The sequence below is a fragment of the Sinocyclocheilus grahami genome, unplaced genomic scaffold, assembly GCF_001515645.1.
Source record: "Sinocyclocheilus grahami isolate Dianchi unplaced genomic scaffold, SAMN03320097.WGS_v1.1 scaffold89.1, whole genome shotgun sequence".
Lineage (NCBI taxonomy): Eukaryota > Metazoa > Chordata > Actinopteri > Cypriniformes > Cyprinidae > Sinocyclocheilus > Sinocyclocheilus grahami.
Window position 1 is genome coordinate 670,834 of NW_015505268.1, and position 24,075 is coordinate 694,908.

General features: G+C 37.4%; 2 protein-coding genes across 5 annotated transcripts; one reads left to right on the forward strand and one right to left on the reverse strand.

Annotated features, from left to right (window-relative positions):
• Window positions 1-412: 412 nt before the first annotated feature.
• On the reverse strand, window positions 413-3,463 carry LOC107587118 (exosome complex component RRP40). Its single transcript, XM_016274759.1, has 4 exons — window positions 3,184-3,463; window positions 2,693-2,842; window positions 2,419-2,570; window positions 413-1,340 (listed from the first exon to the last, which is right to left on the reverse strand). The coding sequence occupies exons 1-4, from the start codon at window positions 3,409-3,411 to the stop codon at window positions 1,133-1,135; spliced, it is 738 nt and encodes a 245-aa protein (XP_016130245.1). The 5' UTR covers window positions 3,412-3,463; the 3' UTR covers window positions 413-1,132.
• Window positions 3,464-3,933: 470 nt separating this feature from the next.
• Window positions 3,934-23,803, forward strand: LOC107587063 (transcription elongation regulator 1-like). 4 transcript variants are annotated; one of them, XM_016274672.1, is made up of 21 exons: window positions 3,934-4,023; window positions 5,143-5,344; window positions 5,453-5,623; window positions 6,196-6,472; window positions 6,968-7,204; window positions 7,765-7,827; window positions 8,446-8,643; window positions 8,941-9,050; window positions 9,127-9,215; window positions 9,386-9,546; window positions 12,782-12,860; window positions 13,316-13,451; window positions 17,021-17,110; window positions 17,239-17,357; window positions 18,231-18,381; window positions 20,380-20,544; window positions 20,734-20,916; window positions 22,016-22,195; window positions 22,290-22,373; window positions 22,493-22,593; window positions 22,758-23,803. In XM_016274672.1, exons 1-21 carry the CDS (start codon window positions 3,977-3,979, stop codon window positions 22,957-22,959), a joined length of 3,045 nt encoding a protein of 1,014 aa, XP_016130158.1. In that variant the 5' UTR covers window positions 3,934-3,976; the 3' UTR covers window positions 22,960-23,803. The 4 variants fall into 4 exon arrangements, with proteins under 4 accessions (XP_016130158.1, XP_016130159.1, XP_016130160.1 ...); XM_016274673.1 differs by having other exon boundaries at window positions 9,130-9,215; XM_016274674.1 differs by lacking the exon at window positions 7,765-7,827.
• The last annotated feature ends 272 nt before the right edge of the window (window positions 23,804-24,075 follow it).

Genomic DNA, 24,075 nt, shown 5'->3' on the forward strand with positions numbered 1-24,075 from the left:
TAATTTCACCTGATGTCAATATTTCATGTCCCTTTATTTATATATATTTGCTATTTCAAATAAATTCTGAATGTTCTGTTGTTCAATCACATAATGGCTGTAATATTTTCCACAAACGCAACTGGTTTCACATTGATAAGAAGAAATGTGAGCACCAAATCAGCATATACGAATGATTTCTTAGGAATCATGTGACACTGAAGACTTGAGTAATGTCTGCTGAAAATGTTTCTGTCATCACAGAAACAAATGACATTTTATCAAAATAGACACGTTATATATAATATTTCACAATGTTACTGCATTAAACTATATGTTTGATCAAATAAATGCATCCTTCATGACCACAAAATACTTATTTCAAAACAAACAAAAAATTACTGACCCCAAACTTTTGAAAGGTAGTGTAAAATTCCAGTTTTATCCGTTATGTAACATTTAGTTACATAAACATAAAAGTTGCAGAGAACAGGTGGGTTACAAGGCTTTGTAGACTTTTATATATTTGTATTGTAAAAGCAATAAACTTTATAACTATCTACACACACTTATTACTGAATTATATTTGACACCTTAGGCTTGCTGTAGACTAGCGCAATGATTAATGCTCCACATGCCTGTAAAAAAAAAAAGGATGAGGGATTTCTCAATAACTGGATATAAAATGACGCTGGTTACAGTCATTGCATTTCTCTTATCTAAACATCTTAAGTCATTTCCTGCAACTACCAGTATAGCAGCAACTTTCAAAACCACAAGCCGGCTAAAGAAACTGGAGAAAAAGTGCTCCCTTCTGGACATGAACAACACAGCGAACATGAAGTAGAAGTTATTATGATAATCATTACAACAAAAATCAGTTTGCATTTGCGGTATCACCAGGATTTTATTCATTTTTACTCATACAAAAGTGTATTTTTAGAATCGTATTGATTTCTTTAAAGAGAAATGGTGACTTCTCTTCCTTATTCTGTTTTCAAAACCGGAAATACAAAGGAAGTGATGTCCATTGTAGGCTCTGTTATTTCTGAACTTTTCCAGAGGCTTTGAAAATCTGAAAACTGATGATGTGTAATTTTGGCATGTCCGCCACCCAGGTGTATTGTGGGAAAAGTGGTATTTCAGATGTCCTCTAGAGGAAGCCTTCTGCCACTCTCTTAAACAGTGTCTGTCTCTGTTGTGAGGTCATGTTCTCGCATGTCTCCAGAAGATTGGTCACTATCAGCGTCTGCTGAACAGTCTTTGCTTTCACCCACACTCTGCCATTCATCCCAACAACCAGCTCAAAGGGAAAAATCTTCTCCAGGTCCTTTATTATTTCACTCTGAGGAGCCAGAAGTCTGATGGAAAGAGCACCATCACATTCTTTACTGTAGCCTTGTAGGCAAGACACAACAGGCAAAAACATTTCATGCACTGGTCAATTTTGAGATTTGGGCTTTTCAGAACGTGCAAAATACACTCATTTGAACTACAATAGCCATTTTCTAAAACTAATTTCACTTCAGTAGCACAAAAACTTAATTTTAAATGTATTTTTCCTAAAAACATGGCGAAAATGCATTTTTTTCAGGCTGTTGACGGTATTTTGTGGAGTGCTAAAAAGAGATATCAAAAATCCTCTCTGTAAATTCCTTTGACTCTAATATGACAACAAAATGAAATAAAGATTTTGAACCTAGCTTTATTTAATGTTCCGATTTATGCAGATTAGTGCATATTTAATTAGTATTTAATCAAACTACATTTCAGAAACTTGTAATACAATTTTTTTTTCAATCTTAATGTAAACAATCAACTAGGATAGTACGTAATCTAGTACTTAATTTTATTTTTACCCCATTCACCTGGGGTGTCTTGCTTTTAAAGTTAAGCTAGGAAGTATATAGATTTCTAAGCTGTACTACACGGACAAATCACAAACCTGCGCACGAGTCCCAGTGATACTTTAAAGAGCAGCTGGCTTTTCAGAACGTGCAAAATACACTCATTTGAACTACAATAGCACAAAAACTTAATTTAAAATGTATTTTTCCTAAAAACATGGCGAAAATGTATTTTTTTCAGGCTGTTGACGGTATTTTGTGGAGTGCTAAAAAGAGATATCAAAAATCCTCTCTGTAAAATCCTTTGACTCTAATATGACAACAAAATGAAATGAAGATTTTGAACCTAGCTTTATTTAATGTTCCGATTTATGCAGATTAGTGCATATTTAATTAGTATTTAATCAAACTACATTTCAGAAACTTGTAATACAATTTTTTTTTCAATCTTAATGTAAACAATCAACTAGGATAGTACGTAATCTAGTACTTAATTTTATTTTTACCCCATTCACCTGGGGTGTCTTGCTTTTAAAGTTAAGCTAGGAAGTATATAGATTTCTAAGCTGTACTACACGGACAAATCACAAACCTGCGCACGAGTCCCAGTGATACTTTAAAGAGCAGCCCATCAGCTCCAAACACCCCCATCCCATTGGCCCTGCCACAGCTGTCTATACAAACCAACTCGGGTTCCATATCTTTGTTGGCAATTGTGAACTGACCGTACACCAGATCTCCAACCTGCAGAACAAAACCACACAATATCATTGTGTACATTCATAATACAACATAAACAGTGCTCGTAAAGAAATAACAATACAAGTGGGGTCAAGTCAGAGTGTTAAAAATATTTGTGAAAGTACCTGCACATTAGGTCTGTTCCTCTTGGTTGCTCCCTCAAATGCCAGGTATGAAAGAGATGCCTGTTCACTTCCTCCCACGTCCACTTTGAAGATATCTCCAGACTTTGCAGTCACAATGCCGATCACACTTTCACCTTTGGCTGGTACATACTGGAAGAAATAAGGATTAACAGAACTATTTAGCCTTACTGAGTGACAACTTGCTTTGGGAACAATGTGTTCATTTTTTTTGATTTTATAAAGCTTTTTCATTTTTATATTTATTGTTAAATTGTATTTAGAAAAGAACCAAAAATAAGTATACACATGTTCTGAATATTAGGAACATTTTATTGAGAAAAAAAAGAATGATAATGAGCAATAAACATAAAAAAACAAAAAACATTTAATTAATACAATTACAAAATGTAATTTCAAACAGAACAAACATTAGCTGAGCTAAAATAATAAGTGCACAAACGATGGGTTTACTGGTGAGTCCAGTTCCTCACCCGTCTCTGCTGAGAGTCTATCCAGTACATATTTGGCTGTTTATGGCGCAAAATTCCACTTTTGCACACTTGAACTTCCTCTCCGTTTCTCCGGAGCCCTGGACCGCATATTATCTTTTCGGTTTTGATACTACCATCTCCAGATTCAGACAACCTGAATGAGAACACATCTCCTGGTAAAAGCACTTCGCCGATTTTCTCTTTGAAACAAGCATGTATGGTGTCCATTGCTAAAAAACAACGTGAGCGCCCTGTGTTTGTGTACTTCCGGGACCGAGAAAAGCTCTTATTTTCACAATAAAAGTGTAGAAATAACATTTTTAAAGTATGTTATTTTAGGTAATCGATCCAACCATTAAAAACGTGTAAACAAACAAACAAATAAATACTGTCAAAACGATAAAGTCGTATAAAATCTTTGTAAAAATATTAAGATTTTAAGATATTAAGAAAGTATTAACGCAACAACCAGAATTTTACTAACAGAAACAAATCGGATATGATACGTTTTATAATTTTTAGGGAGTCCTATAACCTATTTTACACTAATTTTTTTTTTTTTTTTTCAAAGTCTCATGAGTGCAGTTCCCTTGTCACTTCACAAATCACCCGGATGAAACCAGTTTGGGGGGAAATATATAGGACCAATTCAGAAATATTGATTATTTAAAACTATGTGAAATGAAAAGGTATTATCTTACGTTTAAATAATGTTTTATATCCATTTGACGGCCGTACACCAGACTCCACCGGAAATGCGTCGAGGGGACTTTTGTTGTAACTTATTCCCGTTATGGCGGAGCACACAGAGGCAGAAGGCATTGGCCTGGCCGCTAACAGGTGTGGATTTTGCTTCTTTTTTTTTTCATACACCGGCTAACACAAACGATCAATTATAGTTAGCTTCAGTTTTTCCTTAACAGTACACTGAATAACGTTTCGCACTTGGCTAATTTGAATCTCTTTTAAGCCTCGTGTGGCCTGTTGAGTCGTGGACAATGAAAGCATCATAACAGCATACGGCTGAATGTTTTTACATCGTTATGTCTTGACTTTTTAAGCGCACTTCAAGTTACATATCGTGTTTTTAGACATAATTGCGTCATATAAAGTCTATTATGGCACCTCTGGAAAAATGTATTGGGCGTTATGGTTAGACCTGTCACGATAACAACTTTTTGTTGTGCGATATATTCCCCCAGAAATAATTGCGATATTATTGTCATTTTAAAGACCATTTTATGCCACTGAATATATAATCATAATGTAACAGAATAATAATGCAAGAAGGTCTACACACTTCCAAATGACAACAAACTTTTAACTTTTAAGAATATTTAGATCATGGAAATTAAGTATCAAAATATTAGATACCTTAAAAAAACTTGAATAAACAGTAAATAAAAAATTTCTAACAAAAAGTGCAAAGTAACAAGTACACACAAAAAACAAAAGAAAAATGCACAAAGAGCTTTTATGGAGATTTTTCCATCTGCAGATTTTTCCCTGACCTTCTTTTCTCTGTAAATTAAGGGTGCACACTATTGCTGAAAAACACAATCACTACTCCGCATGCACAAAGACACAGATCCCTAAACAAGACCATATCTGCAGAAGATGAAACTTTTTTTGTAGAAGCATTTTTTAAATTTGAACTAGCACCTCATGACTACACCACATCATGTACGAGAGGCTGCAAAATACACAGGTGCAAGTGGAATGTACATAACATGGTGACATTAATTTTTAAGTAAATATAATGGGCTATATGTTGCGTCACCAAAAAATTATTGAGGTCATGTTAAATGTACAAAGTCGATATATTGATTATTGCGACAGGCCTAGTTATGGTTCGTAAGAATGAGTTATGATGTGTTGTTTTGCTATTTAGTGTCTTGTTTGCAGCAGTCGTCGTGTGCTGTACGGATACTATTTAAGTTTTTTTTTTCGCTCCATCAGCATGGCTCAGCAGCCAGCACTCCTTTTCCCTGCCGCTGCCCCTCCACCCGCCAACCCCTCCACCCGCAGGCAGCCTTTACTGAGCACCCCTTTGCCTCCCTTTCCTATGATGAGGGGTCCTCCACCTCCTGCCCGGCCGCCCTTCGGACGCATTCCCTTTGACCCCAGTGTGCCCCCTCCCATGGGTGCCCCACCTTTACAGGTATGAATATTACATCAGATACCATTTATTATGTAATTCCTCAGCTTTTTAAGATGTTGGGAATTGGGAAGGTTTCATTGACACCTATGACTTCTTTTTCACTTTAAGAGACCCCCGTTTATGCCTCCACCTGGTGGATCCATGCCGCCTCCACCTGGCATGATTTTCCCTCCAGGAATACCCCCTACAGCCTCTCCTGCTCCTACTCCTGCTCCTGCTCCTCCTTCCCTGCCCTCTACAGAAGAGATCTGGGTGGAGAATAAGAGCCCTGATGGCAAGGTATGACTTCTAATTCTTTGTGGATTGAAAGACATTGTTGGTTCCCCATGGCAAAGTGTTTTGGGTTGTATTCCAGTCACTTGACCTGGAGAGTTGTATTCTTGTTTTTTGGAATTCTTTGAGTACAATGTTGAAAAGAACTGCTTTTATTTAAACTGGAAAACATTAGTAATATTGCAAATGTTTTAATGTCACTTACAAACAATTTAATGAAACACTGCTGAATAAAAGTACTGTTTTCTTCAGAAAAACCTAACTTTAGGACACTAGTGTATATTATATAGTGAGAGCGGCATTGTTTGTCGGGGATAGCAACAGTAACTAAGGAGGGCGGGGGTCTTTGCGATTGGTCAATTGACAAGATATTACAAATTCTATTTTGCATAAGAAATAAAAGCATAATTCATTGGATTTTGCATAATGCATATTTTTGAAGTTCACTGTGCACTGCTGCATTGTTACACTTCTTGCTTGATACAATTAGATGATAACATAAATACAAATTTTCTTTCTTTACAGTGCAAACAGCTTGATCTCCTGTCCTCATCTGTTTACTTTTCCTTATTATTTAGGTGTATTATTACAATGCACGTACAAGGGCATCATCCTGGACGAAGCCTGAAGGAGTGAAGGTGATCCAGCAGGCTGAGCTGGGTCCAGTGATGCTGAGCCAGGCGGTGGCAGCAGCTATCGGAGGTTCCATCGGGCCTGGTCCATCTGTCAGCATCCCAGCTGCAGCCAACAGCACTACAACCACACACACCTCCCAGAGCCCCTCCATGGTCATGAGCTCCACCTCCTCTCCCAGCATCAGAGCAGCCTCACCTCTCCTCCCAACACCTGTGTTAGGTAAATGTAATTCCACCATTCCAACCTCTCTATTTTGTCTGGGTGTCAGATGTTGTTTTGAGTCAGAAACGCATTCTGGGAACATTTTTGTTCCTCATTTGTTTGTTGGTTTATTATGTCTGGGTGTCAGAAGTTGTTTTGGGTCAGAAACTCATTCGGGAAAAAATGTTTTGTTACCCCATATTTTATTTACTTTGTCTGGGTGTCAAAAGTTGTTATATATTAGAAACACATTCTGCAGAAGTTTGTTTTGTTTCCCGTTTATTTGTTGGTTTGTTCTTTTTCTGGGTGTCAGAAATAGTTTTGAATCAGGTTTGGGCTTAATTTTTGTTACCCAGTTGTTTGGTTATTTGTTTATTTTGTCTGGGTGTCAGATGTTGTTTTGAGTCAGAAGCACATTCTGGGAACATTTTTGTTCCCCATTTTTTTGTTTGCTTTGTCTGGGTGTCAGAAGTTAATCTGTGATCATTCTGTACCCAATTGTTTGACCTGTAGCCCATGATGTCATGGAGATGCCGTCAGTTGTAACCACAACTCCCAGTGCAATGGCAACCCCAATAGCAGCTGTCAATCCTCCGACGGTTACAGTGGCAATGACTACAGGACCACCACCTCTGCCGTTGGCATTGCCCCATACTGTGCCACAGGCCGCTGCTCCAATGCCAGGTTTCCCTCCTGTCATGGTGCCACCCTTCAGAGTGCCCCTGCCTGGCATGGCCATTCCGCTGCCCGGTAGGTTTGACCTTTGAACTTGTTGAATCATCTGTACCCTGTTAAGAATTCTTCTGCTCTAGTATGCGATTGCCTTTCTCTCCTCTGTTCCTTGTCTTTCTGTCTTTTTCACACTATCCAGTGCATGTCTGTAGTTTGACTGGAACCTGTAGGCTCTAAACGATGCCCTTGTTTTTCTTCACTGCTTACAGTTGCTAAACATCTTTAGTGAAGTTGTATGGCAAAAATGATTCTAGAAAGCAAAGCAAGCTCTATTGTAATATATTAAATGATAATTGCAGTCTTAACTACTGCATTAATGTCGTGGTGTTGCAGAAGTGACATTCAGTGTTCTATAGATGGCAGTAATCCGCCATTTTCATGTGCACTTGTTGTCAAGCAACATAGGCTGACATTATCGCCTAATTTCAGTTGAATATAGATCAGCTAGCACTGTAGGAGATACTGTAGTGTTTACATTATAAATGATCTAGTATTTGCTCCCCTTACACCTGGAAGCAGTAGTTGACGTATGTTTGTGTCTTTTCCAACATTCTTTGCTTGCTTATATGCTCTTTCAGGTGTAGCAATGATGCAGATAGTCAGCTGTCCCTATGTAAAGACTATCTCTCCTACCAAAAACGGTAATTCCCTTCCCCGTTATGGCATGTTAGTAACTGTTGTGCATCTTTATGCTTTTTTCAATGTAATCATTTCCAATTAGAGGCCCCTCTGTTTCTTACAAATGAGACATAGGCTGACTCACTTCGCTTTTTCAATTGTTTTTGACTTAACATTTTACTTAGTTGGAGTAGATCTGTTTTTTCCCCCCTCTGAAAACGTGTAACAGTTACAGTTGAGTTGTAGGCAGTAGATAATAAACTGCAATAGAAATTCAAATAACACAGTGTTGTGAATTGTCGTAATGATGTTCCTACCTTGTGTCCCTTTTTTCTATAATGTTTTTAATGTGATATTGTGGTGATATTGTCTTTGCATGCATTAGTCCCATGTTTAATTGAATATTTAGGTTCTTATGATATTTTGTGCTGTAGTTAAATCATCCAACAAAGATTTTAAGATTTTTTTTTCTACAAGTAGAAATTCTGATTTTTTTTTTCTTCATATTATGTTTTAACTATGTAACTATATTTATGTGTAACTAATATAACTATGCAAAATAATTATTCCGTCTTTTTTATTATGGGAGAGAAGAGCCACCTGTCTTGAACCGATTCTGATTTTGTGTATGTTATATCAAGGTATGCTCCCTGGCATGGCACCACCTTTGGTACCCATGATGCCTCCTCAAATGGCAATGGCTGGGCCCTCAGGACTGCCTAGAGCTCTGATTACATCTGACTGGACTGAGTTTAAAACCCCAGAGGGAAAGTCCTACTACTACAATAAACACACACAGGAGACCACCTGGGACAAACCAGAAGAACTCAAAGAGACAGGTTAGGACCACTAGGGCAATTACCCTTGGCATGACTTGTAAAATAAAATAAAAAAAGTTAATTAAATATTAATTACCAATGACATTTTCTTTTTCAATACTGGTGTTGTGCTAATTCTGTTAAATTGTTTTTTTTATTTCTAGTTTACTAATGTTACAGTTTAAGTAGAACTGTGGAAATGTGCAAAGATGATTATAACACATTATTTCCAGTCAGTATAATATATATGTATTTGTTTCCAACTGTCTTCAATATTTCCTGATTTGACAGTTGCTCTTCTCCATGTCTCCATAACAGAAAAAGAGAGTGAGAAGATCAAGGATGCAGCTCTTGACATGATTGATGCTGAAATCATGGAAATGGAAGATGGAAGCCCAAAAATTGATCCACCAAAAGAGAAGAAAGAGGTTGGTAGTATATCTAGTTTTCTAAATTGTTGTGTGCAAACAACCGTTTCTGACATCATCTGTGTGTTATTCCTTGGAGCTGAAAGAGGAAGAGATGACAGAGGAACAGAAGGCAGTGAAAAAGGCAAAGCCTGTTGCAACCACACCTATTCCTGGCACACCGTGGTAGGCAACTGCTGTTTACACAGATTTATTTGATTTGCACAAATCAGATCAGCTACATTTAATAGACAAGTTTTGATTTATAAATAAAGTGAAAAAATTATTTGGAGCTTTTGGGTGTTGGCTCTTTGTATTGGATTTACTTGTGCCCAATGCTTATGCATATGTGTCAGGTGTGTGGTGTGGACGGGTGACGAGCGAGTGTTCTTTTACAACCCAACCACGCGTCTGTCTATGTGGGAGCGGCCGGAGGAGCTGGTAGGACGAGTTGATGTTGATAAAGCGATCCAGGAACCTCCCCACAAAAGAGGCCTGGACAACAGCAACAAACTGGGTAAAGGTCATCTCCATAAAAATGCATCTGTTGCATTTAATGTTAAATATCTCTCGTATTAAGTATTTTCACTTTTTTGTAGAAATTACAGATTGTTTATGTGTTTTTTAACAAATATTTAGAAAGGATCGAAATAATGCTGTATCCAAACCATATGCAATTTACTAGTTTTCCATAATCAAGTAATTGATAAAACAGCCAGAAAGCAGAGCTCCAGACAAAAATAAAGAAACCAGAAAAAAACAGGCACCAAATATTATTTTTGAAGTGCCAGCATAGAAATGAACTTGCACTTGAATTTTAAGCACTTACACTGCCAGTCAAAAGTTTTTGAACAGTAATATATTTATTTGATCCAAAATACAGCAAAAGCAGTAATATTGTGAAATATTTTTACTATTTAAAATAACTGATTTCTATTTGAATATATTTTCAAATGTAATTTATTCCTGTGATCAAAGCTAAATTTTCAGCATCATTACTCCAGTCTTCAGTGTCACATACAGGTGCCTCTCAATAAATTAGAATGTCGTGGAAAGGTTAATTTATTTCAGTAATTCAACTCAAATTGTGAAACTCGTGTATTAAATAAACTCAATGCACACATACTGAAGTAGTTTAAGTCTTTGGTTCTTTTAATTGTGATGATTTTGGCTCACATTTAACAAAAACCCACCAATTCACTATCTCAACAAATTAGAATACTTCATAAGACCAATAAAAAACATTTTTAGTGAATTGTTGGCCTTCTGGAAAGTATGTTCATTTACTGTACTTGTACTCAATACTTGGTAGGGGCTCCTTTTGCTTTAATTACTGCCTCAATTCGGCGTGGCATGGAGGTGATCAGTTTGTGGCACTGCTGAGGTGGTATGGAAGCCCAGGTTTCTTTGACAGTGGCCTTCAGCTCATCTGCATTTTTTGGTCTCTTGTTTCTCATTTTCCTCTTGACAATACCCCATAGATTCTCTATAGGGTTCAGGTCTGGTGAGTTTGCTGGCCAGTCAAGCACACCAACACCATGGTCATTTAACCAACTTTTGGTGCTTTTGACAGTGTGGGCAGGTGCCAAATCCTGCTGGAAAAATGAAATCAGCATCTTCAAAAAGCTGATCAGCAGAAGGAAGCATGAAGTGCTCCAAAATTTCTTGGTAAACGGGTACTTAACACTGGACTTCAAGCAATTTGGGCTATGAGCTTCTCCACCCTTCCTCCAGACTCAAGGACCTTGGTTTCCAAATGAAATACAAAACTTGCTCTCATCTGAAAAGAGGACTTTGGACCACTGGGCAACAGTCCAGTTCTTCTTCTCCTTAGCCCAGGTAAGACGCCTCTGACGTTGTCTGTGGTTCAGGAGTGGCTTAACAAGAGGAATACGACAACTGTAGCAAATTCCTTGACACGTCTGTGTGTGGTGGCTCTTGATGCCTTGACCCCAGCCTCAGTCCATTCCTTGTGAACTTCACTCAAATTCTTGAATCGATTTTGCTTGACAATCCTCATAAGGCTGCGGTTCTCTCAGTTGGTTGTGCATCTTTTTCTTCCACACTTTTTCCTTCCACTCAACTTTCTGTTAACATGCTTGGATACAGCACTCTGTGAACAGCCAGCTTCTTTGGCAATGAATGTTTGTGGCTTACCCTCCTTGTGAAGGGTGTCAATGATCGTCTTCTGGACAACTGTCAGATCAGCAGTCTTCCCCATGATTGTGTAGCCTAATGAACCAAACTGAGAGACCATTTTGAAGGCTCAGGAAACCTTTGCAGGTGTTTTGAGTTGATTAGCTGATTGGCATGTCACCATATTCTAATTTGTTGAGATAGTGAATTGGGTGTCAATGATTGTCTTCTGGAGAACTGTCAGATCAGCAGTCTTCCCCATGATTGTGTAGCCTAGTGAACCAAACTGAGAGACCATTTTGAAGGCTCAGGAAACCTTTGCAGGTGTTTTGAGTTGATTAGCTGACTGGCATGTCACCATATTCTAATTTGTTGAGATAGTGAATTGGTGGGTTTTTGTTAAATGTGAGCCAAAATCATCACAATTAAAAGAACCAAAGACTTAAACTACTTCAGTCTGTGTGCATTGAATTTATTTAATACACAAGTTTCACAATTTGAGTTGAATTACTGAAATAAATGAACTTTTCCATGACATTCTAATTTATTGAGATGCACCTGTAATTCTTCAGAAATCATTCTAATATGCTGATTTGCTGTTCAAGAAACATTTTTTATTATTATTCTCAATATTTAAAACGGTTGAGTAAATTTTTTCAACAGTTGATTCTTTGATGAATAGAAAGATCCAAAGATCAGCATTTATCTGAAATGAAAAGCTTTTGTAACGTTATACACTATACCATTTTTTTGGGAAAGAAATTATAGAAATTAATACTTTTATTTAGCATGGATGCTTTAAATTGATCAAAAGTGATGATAAAGACATTTATAATGTTACAAAAGATTACTATTTCAGATATATGCTGTTCTTCTGAATTTTCTATTCATCAAAGAAACCTGAAAAATTCTACTCGGCTGTTTTCAACATAATAATAATAAATGTTTTTGAGCAGTAAATCAGAATATTAGAATGATTTCTGAAGGATCATGTGACTGGAGAAATTATGCTAAAAATTCCGCTTTGAAATCACAGGAATAAATTACATTTTAAAATATATTCAAATAGAAAACAGTTGTTTTAAAGATTTATTTCAAAAATGTACTCTCTTCGCTGTACTTTGGATCAAATAAACGCAGTCTTGGTGAGCAGAAGAGACTTCTTCAAAAAAACATTAAAAATCTTACTGTTCAAAATCGTTTGACTGGTAGTCATCCTGCCACGTGTATACCGTAAGTCTGCCCACCTTTTATAGTGCATCCATTTTCAGGCCTCTCATAGTTGTTCTGCAATTTTTATTTAATATCATAATGTGTAAATTTATGTTGAAACCATTGGCGATCTCATTACAAATGTAACTTGCTAATTAATATTTTTGGTCACAAATGTAGCCATCTTAGGCGCAGCCTGGAGCCCTGCAATAAGAACAAATTTGACATGTAATGTTTTTATATTTTTCTAAATTTGTCTCTATGCCACACTTCAAAAGTGGGAAAAACTCCTGTCTGCATGTCAGCTGTGAGCATGAATCGTTCTCTATCCATGTCAGACCTTCAACAGCTTGTTAATAACTGTCCAAACCTTCTGTTGCATGTTTGTGTTTCCTGGGACACAGTGCTAGCTGAAGAGGAGCAGGAGTTTGCTGTAGCAGAAGACACACCTGAAGATGAACCCAGCAAGGCCAAGAGACGAAAGTGAGAATTTTTACAAAAACGAGTATTAAGAAAGTAAAAAGTCAGTTTTGACTTTTCAGAGGAAGTTGCATAAAATTCTTCATGTCTCCCAGGATTTAAAGGCAGTTCACACAAAATCAAATGCAAATGAAAGTATAAAATATTCATGAGCATTTTTTAACTGTTCACCCTTAGTCAGATGCCAGAATTTCTTCAGTCTCTAAAAAAAAATGTGACTACCAGAATCAATTGTTTGGATGCTAAAATAAAGTAAACAGCATCTGAACAATTAAAAATGTGTCTGGTCTAAATAAGACGACAGCAGATTATTATGATATTATGGGCTGTGAAATAAGTCAAAGACATTTGTTTTGTTATCTTGTGTGATTTCATGGCAAAAGTTCAGACTTGATATGAATAGGCTGGTTTAGGCTTAGTCGCATATCTTCTGACTGATTTGTTCTTTTGTGCTTTAGGATAGAGGAGAAGAAGGAGGCTGACACAGAGAAAGAGACAGCTATGGAGGCAGAGCTGAAGGCGGCACGTGAGAGAGCCGTGGTACCTCAGGAAGCTCGGATGAGTCAGTTTAAAGACATGCTGCTTGAGCGAGGGGTAAGACACATACATTTCATTTATTTAATAAGTAAATAGATGCACACGCACAAACTTCCTTGCAAAAGTTTTAAGATTTTTTTTTAATTGGCACTTATTCAGCAAGGATGCATTAAATTTATCCAAAGTGACAGTAAAGATGTTTATAATGTTACAGAATATTTTTATTTGAAATAAATACTGTTCTTTTTAACTTTCTATTCATCTGAAGTCTTGAAAAAATTTATTATGGTTTCCTCAAAAATACTAAGCAACTGTTTTCAACATTTAAAGGGGTCATGAACTGCCTTTTTATTATTTTGTACTGTTTTCTGAGGTCCACTTATAATGTTGTCAAGATTTTTATATCCAAAACAACATAATTTATAACTAATAGGCTATTTTTTGTCCTGTTTTGACTAGGGATGCACCGATATGAAAATTTTGGCCGATACCGATAACCGATTATTCTTTATTATTGAAAGCCGATAACCGATATGTTGGCCGATAAATCTATATCCAAATTGTTATATACTTTTTGAGAGCCTGATTACAAAAAAGGTCTCATCATTAAAAGCCACATCCCAAACACTTCAACATAAGCAGCCTAGTTTGAACGGTGTACGTTTTAAAAATATTTTTACTCTCCCATTACCAAATTTAGTCATAAAAAAGTCTTACAAATAAATAAAATTATGCATAAATAATGCAAACAAGTCACTGGACATCATTACACGTGTAAAGAATCAAAATGAATGCGCCATAGATCAATAAAACGGAATAGCCTCTGCACGGACAATAATTAAATGATTTTAATTACTAAACCATATTGTTGATGAAAATAATAAGAGAAAAATACAAGTGGTTGTTGTTAATAATATATCAATGATTTTGAAAAAGTAACAAATTAATACCACTGTTTTAAATAGCAGCCATTGAGCTGCAGCTCAAGCTGAAGCTGAAGAGCTGAATGAACACGGTAAACTGAAGCGTTTTGCTGGCAGCTTATTTAACTCAAGGAAATGCATCCTGAGATTAATATTAATACAACATAAACATAATATTACAACTTATATATGTACAAAATGATGCAGTTATTGCATGCTATAGTCAGAATGTGTGATCCTGTTGTGGATGCGCTCTTCCCATATCAACGCGCTGAAACACGGCAACTAAACCCAAAGAATTCCCAACGTTTTATTATAATAATGTTCTCATTAGAATGTTATATACACGACATTCCCAATCATAGTTATTAATGTTGTGCACTGCTGTTTGAGCTGCGTGTGCTGAGCTAAAGATGATCACCGGTAAACTGAAGCGCTCTTTTAACTTAACCAAACGCATTCTATATGAGATAAATCAGATATACATCAAATAAACACAATATTACAATGTACAATTGCACAAAAGGCTGCAAACGAACAGTGCGCATCTGAAGTGTCTCTGAAGGAAATAATGCATTATTTATCGGCTTTAAGATATCGGCCAAATTTTCTTATCAGGCCGATACCGATAACAGAAAAAATGAGCCGATATGGGCCGATACCGATATGGTGGCCGATATATCGTGCATCCCTAGTTTTGACCCCCCTCATTGGAACGCTTCATTTAAATCGGTGTGGTGGATTGTAGACTCAGAAGTAAACACCCACTGCTATGATTGGCTAACAGTTGTGTATGTTTGACAGTCTGTGTCCTTTACAGTTGTTATTTAGGTTAAAAACGCATAAATACTGCAACATTACTGTCGGATCCAATATATTTGGCACAGCATCGTCTTTTTCAATCTTTCTGAAAATCTTGCTTTGAATTGTGTTTTGTTTGTAAACGAATCTGCGGTAAAATGAAGTGAACAAAGGACCAAGTTCTTACTGATGTGGTCTGGTACTTCATTAAAAATTAATTTCATCTACTCTTACTTAATATTGGGATCAGAAGGAAGGCAATGCAAAGACTGCGTTTTTCGAAAGCTTGGAATGCACAGCATTTTGTTGTCTTTGGAGCAACTTTATTCTGTGTAGACCTGCGTTTGCCTCTCTCATTATTTACAGTACATGCGTGAATTGGTGGGCGGGGCTAAACAGGCAGCGATGTAGAAGCAGGTGTTGATCTTCTTCTGTGGAGGCGGTGTTTAGCCACACTTTTACATCATAGAGTGGTACATTCCACAAGCTTTCGTTTTGGCAGACTTGCTTCAATATAAGCTGTTTTTAGACTAACGAGAAAGTTTTGAGTTCTGAAACTTACAGGATGTTTTTATAGTACAATGACCTCATTTATGTCAAAAGATCAAGGGAATTTAGATTTCTCAGTTTATGTCATGAGTCATGACTCCTTTAATAATGATAATAAATGTTCCTTCGGTTCCATATCAGATGAAGGATTTCTGAAGAGTGATGTGACACTAAAAACTGGAGTAATGGCTGCTGAAATTTCAGATTTGCCATCACAGGAATAAAATATAAATAAAAAAAAATATTCAAACAGAAAACAGTTTTCCTAATTGGAATATTTCACTTTATTACTGTTTTTTGATCAAATAATTGCTGCTTTGGTGAGCTTAAGAGACTTTTTGTAAAATCTTACTGACCCCAAACTTTTAAGAGAAAATGTGTATGTATTATTTTTTTGTGTGTGTATTTCATTAGTACTCTGTGAATCATGTGAGAGATCAAGTAATCTGCTCTGAATGATGATGACGACAAGGCAGCACTATATTTATTCCTCAGGTATTCTAGTTAGTTGGGCCTAGTTTTAAATCCAGTGTATACTAATGTACTTACGTAATTACAAAGTCAACACAAAATAAAACTGCCATTTTGTTATGAAATAAATAAGCAGAGAAATTTGGCTGGGCGTGATCCTGCAGTGCAGTTTATATATTTATTTTCTGGTCTTAAAGGTTAAACCCATCATTTGTTTAAGCTACGGTTCTCATTAAAATACTCACCTGACATTTTCAGGTGATCAAAGAACCACTGATCAGTGGAGTCTCGCATCTCCCCCCTCTTGGCAACAGATTTGATATTTCTACTATGAAATATGGATAAACGCATATGTCGCTAATGTGATGGAGATCCCTTCAAGTCTGTAGTAAAGAGCTGTCTGCCCTTTGCCACGCCGTCCAATGCCAAAGATGAAAGGCACATTTGCAGTCAAAGGGTCTCATCATCAATGCAAGACCCCTTCCTCCTCTCCTCGGACCCCCACGTGTCTGAGAGGTGCCGTACAGCAGCATATACAGTCATCACTCGAGTAGACGAGCTGCCCGTTCACCCCCATCTAATTACTTCTCTCATTGCGCAAATTAGCATGGTGGGAAAAGAAAGGTTTGGAGGCTGAGAGATAGAAGCTGAGGACCACCTGTCGGTGTGTGTCATTCATTAGGGATGGTGGGATGCAGGATGAAAAGCAGTGGGCTCACACACCCTGACTCCAGCGTCACAGGAGGGGGACACACTCAGAGGGGTTCACCTACTGAACACTCTCTTCTCGTTATAATGGCCCTAATTAAGAGGAAGGGGGGTTGAAATGGCTCTATGACTCTTTTTCTCCATCTCTAAACATCTTACTTGTTTTTTTATCAGGTCTCTGCATTCTCTACCTGGGAGAAGGAGCTTCATAAGATTGTATTCGATCCACGTTATCTGCTGCTCAATCCCAAAGAGAGAAAGCAGGTATACACACACACACACACACTGTACCATGCCTCTACCATGTCCACAAAATAAAAACAGATTGAAATCAGTCTCCAAATATAGTGTTTCATGTGCCCACTCGTCTCACGCCACTGTGCGCTCTGCAGGTGTTCGATCAGTATGTGAAGACACGTGCTGAGGAGGAGAGGAAAGAGAAAAAGAATAAAATCATGCAGGTCAAAGATGACTTCAGGAAAATGATGGAGGACGCTAAACTGGGTGTCAGGTAAACGCTTAAACCTTTAAGTCACTAAGGACCATCTGGATACACCTAATTCATCAATGCTGTTAGTGTTAATAATGGTGTTCACTTACTTAAAGGTGTTTATCAGAAATAAGCCAAGTAGGTTATGAAATAATAAACCATTTTAAAATGTTGGGCTTTGAAAAGTGTGCAGTTCAGTGGTTGTCCATCTGCATGCTGACATAGACAAACAATTAGAAAATAGCAATAACGCATCCTGTGTGAACAACCTCTAAGTTTCTTTTTGTTTATTTAATGTTTTTGTCTGCTGTAACAGTATAATGTTTTTGAATTAACTTAATTTGGGGTCTGTTCACAACAGATATTGACATGTCTGACTAATTAATCAAAATAACTGTAAAATATTGCAGAAAATAAATATTTTAGTGGAAATGGTGGTAGATTTTTTTCAGGATTCTTTGATGAATAGAAAGTTCTAAAGAACAGCTTTTTATTTACAAACCCAATTCCAAAAAAGTTGGGACACTGTACAAATTGTGAGTAAAAAAGGAATGGAATAATTTACAAATCTCATAAACTTATATTTTATTCACAATAGAATATAGATAACATATCAAATGGTGAAAGTGAGTTTTTGGAATCGGGTTTGTATATAGAAATCTACAAATGTCACTATTGATCAATCCAATGCGCCATTGCTGAAAAAAGTATTAATTTATTTAAAAGAAATCTTGCTGGGCCCAAACTTTTGAACAGTAATGTAATTAATTGTATTAAAATATTTTACTGATTGACATCCCTAATTCAGTGGTAACCCATCCTTCTTTTACATTGCTATGAATGTAAATATGCTAAATGCATAATCTAACAACAGGGACTTTGCCGTCTTCACAGAACAACTTTCAGTGAGTTCGCTGCCAAACACGCCAGGGATTCACGCTTTAAGGCTGTTGAAAAGATGAAAGACAGAGAAGCCATTTTTAATGAATACATGACAGCCTTCAGAAAGAAGGAGAAAGAGAACTCAAAGAATCGTGGAGAAAAGGTGAGGAGATGAAGTTTATACAGAACTGTTGTATAAACTTCTGAGATGTCAATCCTATTAAAATTTTGGAAGTGGTACTTGTTATTTAACTGACATTTAATAAAATTGAAGCAAGTGCTCAATGGGTGCACACAGAACCAGGACCCCCTACCCAGACATTATTATACATTGGATATCTCTTGGTAACTTTTTAAAATACTTCACATTCATTGTCTTGAAATACACCATGTCCACAGACGAATACACTCGCAGACTGAGACCAAGAGACTGTGACTGTTTGTTAGTTGTTCGTGAGCTGTAATCTGCCCTGGTGTTTGGTCCACACACTTGCTGTCTTTGTGGCTAGGGTTAAGTGCAGAGCGTCTGGGCTGATTGCCTTTGGCAGCTAAAGGTCAGCAATCAAACATTAATGCTAGTGAAATGTCACCTGTGTGGGGGGGCCATAGGTTAGGAGGGAGTGTTCACCAGGTGGGGTTCACCAGAGGATGTCCATCTAATTCTGTGATAATCAAAACGTATTAACAACGATCACATTTTTAAACCGTTGCAGTGGCCGGTGGCAGTAGTGACTCATTGCAAATGTATAGTTCAGACGTGAGGAAACATTGTCACAGAATCCAACAATATAAGTAACTCATTTAACTTGCCTTGCTCAAAGGTGCAGTAGTGGTGGGCAATGAGTTGTCATGATCTCATGTGGGATTCGAACCACCATCCTTTTGTCTAATAGCCTAGATCTATACAGTTTATATTTGAACATATGTTCCTGCACTCGTATGTGCTGTAAACATGTCATGTCTCTGACCCCTTTATCACTCCACCACAATACACTTTTGTCTGCAGACATGGGCTTGGAGTCATTTTGAAGAAATTAGCTTTATTGGAGCAATTTCATATTATTTGGTGACAATAGCAAAATGGTGATACTTCATGGATTCTCTCTTTTGGGGTTTAAAACTGCAACCCTACCAAATTTTTATCTCTTGAAATTTAACCATTAACCATTAAAGGGATAGTTCACCCAAAAAGGAAAAGCTCAACCAGGTCTCGTCCCATTTGATATCATAAATCCCAGAAAATATGCATATGTTGTAGTCCAAACGAGTCGTTCGTTGTAGTTTTTGAAAAGTGATTTCTGTTAAATAAAATATCTCCTTTTGAAGTGGACTTTGAGCTTTGTAACTTTGCAGATCTTTTTTATGCTCAAACAGCAACATTACAGACCAACTAACGTTGAAAAAGTGAAAAAGCATAATAGTACCCCTTTAAGATATTTTTTATGATATCTAAGAGCTTTCTGACTCTGCATAGACAACGAAACTGACACGTTCAAGGCCCATTAAAGTAGTAAAGACATTGTTAAAATAGTCCATGTGACATCCGTGGTTCAATCGTAATGAGACTGACACAGAAGAGAAGAAATTGTTGAATAAAGTCGTTCTTTGGGCAAAAAAGTATTCTTGTAGCTTCATAACATTACTGTTGAACCCCTGATGTCACATGGACTATTTTAATGATGTCCTTACTACCTTTCTGGGTCTTGAACGTGTCCGTTACATTGCTGTCTATGCAGGGTCAGAAAGCTCTCTGGTTTCATCAAAAACATTTTGTGTTCCAAAGATGAACAAAGGTCTTAAGGGTTTGGAACAACATGAGGGTGAGTAATTAATGACAGAATTTTCATTTTTGGGTGAACTATCCCCTTAAAAATCTTTAAAGAGTCCAAAATTCTCGTCCCAAAATTCTTGCACGATAAAAAAATATGGCCTCACGTTGTGTCAATCGCATTTACACACTGCCTCCAAAACTTTTGTCCGTCATGAAAAAAATTGGATCAGGTTCGATTTTCTGTGTTTTCACATCTGTAGCAAGCATTTTGGTAGGAAAGGATGACAAATAAGAAAAAAAATTAAAAACGCATACGAAAATTTCAGACTCATTGTGCAAGGACCTTAAGCCCCAATACCCTATAGATTTTTGTTGCTATTTTTTTTTAAGGTCAAGCAAGACTTTTTTGAGCTCCTGTCAGATTACCATGTTGATGGTCAGCAGCGCTGGAGCAAAGTGAAGGAAAAGATGGAGACTGACCCTCGCTACAAGGCTGTGGAAACATCTGCAGTTCGAGAAGAACTATTTAAGGAGTATGTGGAGCGTCTTGCCAAGGTTAGTGAAGCTGCTTCACTTTACACTTTACATGGTGCCAACCCAACAAATGAGAAATATATGCATGAAATTATTGTGCTTTAGAAATAATAAATACTTTTACATAATGGATAAAAGATAAATGTAAAAAAAAATAACATGTATTGACAACTTAGCTTTTTCTGTTATATGATCTTAATGCTCCTCCAGAATTCAAACTCTGAGAAAGAAAAGGAGCTAGAGAAACAGGCCCGCATAGAGGCCAGTCTAAGGGAAAGAGAGCGCATGGTGCAGAGATTTCGCTCGGAGCAGACCAAAGAGATTGACCGTGAGAGAGAACAGCACAAGAGGGAGGAAGCTGTCCAGAATTTTAAAGCGCTCTTGTCTGATATGGTAATAGACAGTGTTTCAGTATGACTTTATATCATGCCAGATTGAATATCTCAGTCTGGAACCTTAAAGGGTTAGTTCACCCAAAAATGAAAATTAGGCTGCGTTTTATTCACCCCCCGAGGCATCCTAGGTGTATATGACTTTCTTCTTTCAGACGAATCCAGTCAGAGTTATATAAAAAATTGTCTTTGATCTTTCAAGCTGTTTAATGCCACTCAGTGGGTGTTGCATTGCTTCAGTCCAAAAGAACTTAAATAAAAATCGCCCATCCATAAAAAAAGTGTCTCACACGGCTCCGGGGGGTGAACAAAGGCCTTTTGTAGCGAATCGATGCATTTTTGTTAGAAAAATATCCATATTCAAAACGTAATAATCACTTTAATGTAGCTTGCGCCAACAGTTGTACACCGAAGCAGTTCTGGGAGCATGACGTATGAGGTCAGCGTTGCGCATGCGCCGGTGAGTCTCGTGAAAACCAACGTTTGTTTACAAGATCAAAGGAAGTAAAGTTTCCTTACTTTAGCAAAGGAAAACCAGTCTCCTCTTGGCTTATATCAAAATCCTCTGACATTCTTCTTTACAAATCCCTTGACTGTTGTTTTGTTTTTATCTCTCCCCTGCGCTTCCGCGTGTGTCACTTCTGAGCGGTGCATGCGCAACGCTAACCTTATACGTCATGCTCCCGGAACTGCTTCTGTTTACAACAGTGAGCACAAGCTAGATTCAAGTGATTATTACGTTTTGAATATGGATATTTTTCTTACAAAAATGCTTCGATTCGCTACAGAAGGCCTTTGTTCACCCCCCGGAGCAGTGTGAGACACTTTTTTTTTTTATGGATGGGCGATTTTTATTTAAGTTCTTTTGGACTGAAGCAATGCAACACCCTCTGAGTGGCATTAAACAGCTTGAAAGATCAAAGATAATTTTTTATATAACTCCGACTGGGTTCGTCTGAAAGAAGAAAGTCATATACACCTAGGATGCCTCGGGGGTGAGTAAAACGCAGCCTAATTTTCATTTTTGGGTGAACTAACCCTTTAATCTTAAATCTAACAATGTAAAATTGTCATTAAAAATTGTTTTCTGCATGTGACAGGTAAAGTCATCTGATGCAAACTGGTCAGAGACACGTCGGACCCTGAGGAAGGATCACCGCTGGGAGTCATCCTCACTGCTGGAGAGGGATGAGAAAGAGAGGCTCTTTAACGAGCACATCGAGGCCCTCGCAAAGAAGAAAAAGGAGCTATTTCGCCAACTTCTGGATGAGACGACCTCTGTACGTAGTGCCCGGACGCCATTACCTGGGTCATATGTCTAACTCTGTTGTCAATTAATCTGTTGTTAATTTCAAATTCCTTCCTCTACATCAGATCAATTTGATGACATCTTGGAAGGAAGTGAAGAAACTCATTAAAGAAGATCCAAGATGCATCAAGTTTTCCAGCAGTGACAGAGTAAGGCCTGTCTTTTTTTCAAAAACAAGAATGTGTTGTACTCCTCTTGTCAAAAAGCTATGTCTATGTTAAAGCTACAGAGTAAGTCTTTGTTCCTGCTGTTCACCTTTTCACTGTAGAAAAGACAGAGGGAGTTTGGTGATTACATCAAAGATAAGTACATCACAGCCAAAGCAGACTTCCGAACTCTTCTGAAAGAGACCAAGTTCATCACCTACAAGTGAGAAGCTTCAAATCTGTGATCATAAAATTCTAGATTCTAATTCTACCATATATAAAAACAATTATTTAGTAAGAGAAAACAGCAACAGTAAAAACTGTAACAGCTGTCCTGTTAATATACAGTTCTTCTGACTCATTGCATGTCCTTTTTTGTGTCTCCAGATCACGTAAGTTGATGCAGGAGTCAGAGCAGCAGTTGTCAGACATAGAGAAGATCTTGCAAAAGGATAAAAGGTACCTGGTTCTGGACTGTATGTCAGAAGAGAGGCACAAACTCCTCATGGCGTATGTGGAGGAGCTGGACCGCAGGGGACCACCTCCACCTCCCACTGCCTTTGAACCTGCTCGACGCTCCACTAAATGATAACACACCTCCCAGATATTTTTTTGCACTCCTTGAGCCCACACTACCACCGTCCACATTATAGACTCGCAGAAATGGTAAATCACTCCAGCTCAAAGGTTCTACTTGACAAACCTTTCAAAGTGAATGGTACATACCTACTTAGCTCATGCCACAGAGAACATCATGGGTTAGTGACCAATCAATTCAGCTAAGCATAAGACACGGAATAAGTATTTGGACCAACTGGAAGGGTTTTTTATGATGCATTTCTGGGTCATCTCCATAAGGAGCCAGTGTTTTCATGTTCTTACACAAACTCTTTATCCGTCCATTCAAGGGTTAAAGCCACATTAGATGCTCATTGGTGATTGTAGAGAATACGTCATGTGTTTGGGTAATTGTCCTGAACATCATCTGGAGGTATGACCACCTGGTGCCTGCTGACCTTTTTTTCCGCTCTAGCCTCTGCAATCTCAAATTGCAAACATCAATTCCGTTTCACATGTCCCATCTTTTGCTCCAAACTGTGATTTCCTGAAATTGGGAGAACCTCCCAGTTTTGTGAACATTTTTGGTGACTTTAGTCACCCACAGGGATATTCAAGAATTATGAAAGCCTCTCCATGTATATGTAATTTTAACCGACTGTTGGGTTAACATGTAAGATGTTTCTAGATGATGAATATATGGATAATAAGTATTCATTAGTTTGTTTACAATGTGTTACAACTGACCGTATGAGCACTGGCAGTTGGCCATGTCAACTGGTCTTACGGTTTAATTTAATTGTCCAGATGTTTCTTAAAAAAAGATCTTGTTTTTTGCTTTATGTACAGTTGAACTTGAATAAAAGCAACCATTTTTTTTTACTTCGGTGACTGGATTTTACGTTTTGCAGGTGTGTGCAGTATGTGTAGAACAGTTCAAAGCAGACCACAAAAACAACACAACTCCTTAGTAGGTAATATATATAAATTTATTTTACACGATTTCATTCCCTAAATACTTTTATAGCATATTCATTCTGTAGACATTTTCATTTCCATTTTAATGTGTAAACACATAATAAAAAGGGGCAAATATCAATAAAAGTAAGATTTCAACATCTATATTTAACAATACCATAGGCAGGAG

What these genes read in the sequence shown, in the direction of transcription:
- LOC107587063 (XM_016274672.1), top strand. Translation starts at nt 3,977, where the DNA reads ATGGCGGAGCACACAGAGGCAGAAGGCATTGGCCTGGCCGCTAACAG. An exon ending in ATTGGCCTGGCCGCTAACAG is followed by an intron (nt 4,024 to 5,142) that starts GTGTGGATTTTG and finishes TCGCTCCATCAG; the next exon opens with CATGGCTCAGCAGCCAGCAC. An exon ending in CCTCCCAACACCTGTGTTAG is followed by an intron (nt 6,473 to 6,967) that starts GTAAATGTAATT and finishes TTTGACCTGTAG; the next exon opens with CCCATGATGTCATGGAGATG.
- LOC107587118 (XM_016274759.1), bottom strand. Translation starts at nt 3,411, where the DNA reads ATGGACACCATACATGCTTGTTTCAAAGAGAAAATCGGCGAAGTGCTT. An exon ending in TAGACTCTCAGCAGAGACGG is followed by an intron (nt 2,843 to 3,183) that starts GTGAGGAACTGG and finishes TATTTCTTCCAG; the next exon opens with TATGTACCAGCCAAAGGTGA. An exon ending in GGAACAGACCTAATGTGCAG is followed by an intron (nt 2,571 to 2,692) that starts GTACTTTCACAA and finishes TTTGTTCTGCAG; the next exon opens with GTTGGAGATCTGGTGTACGG.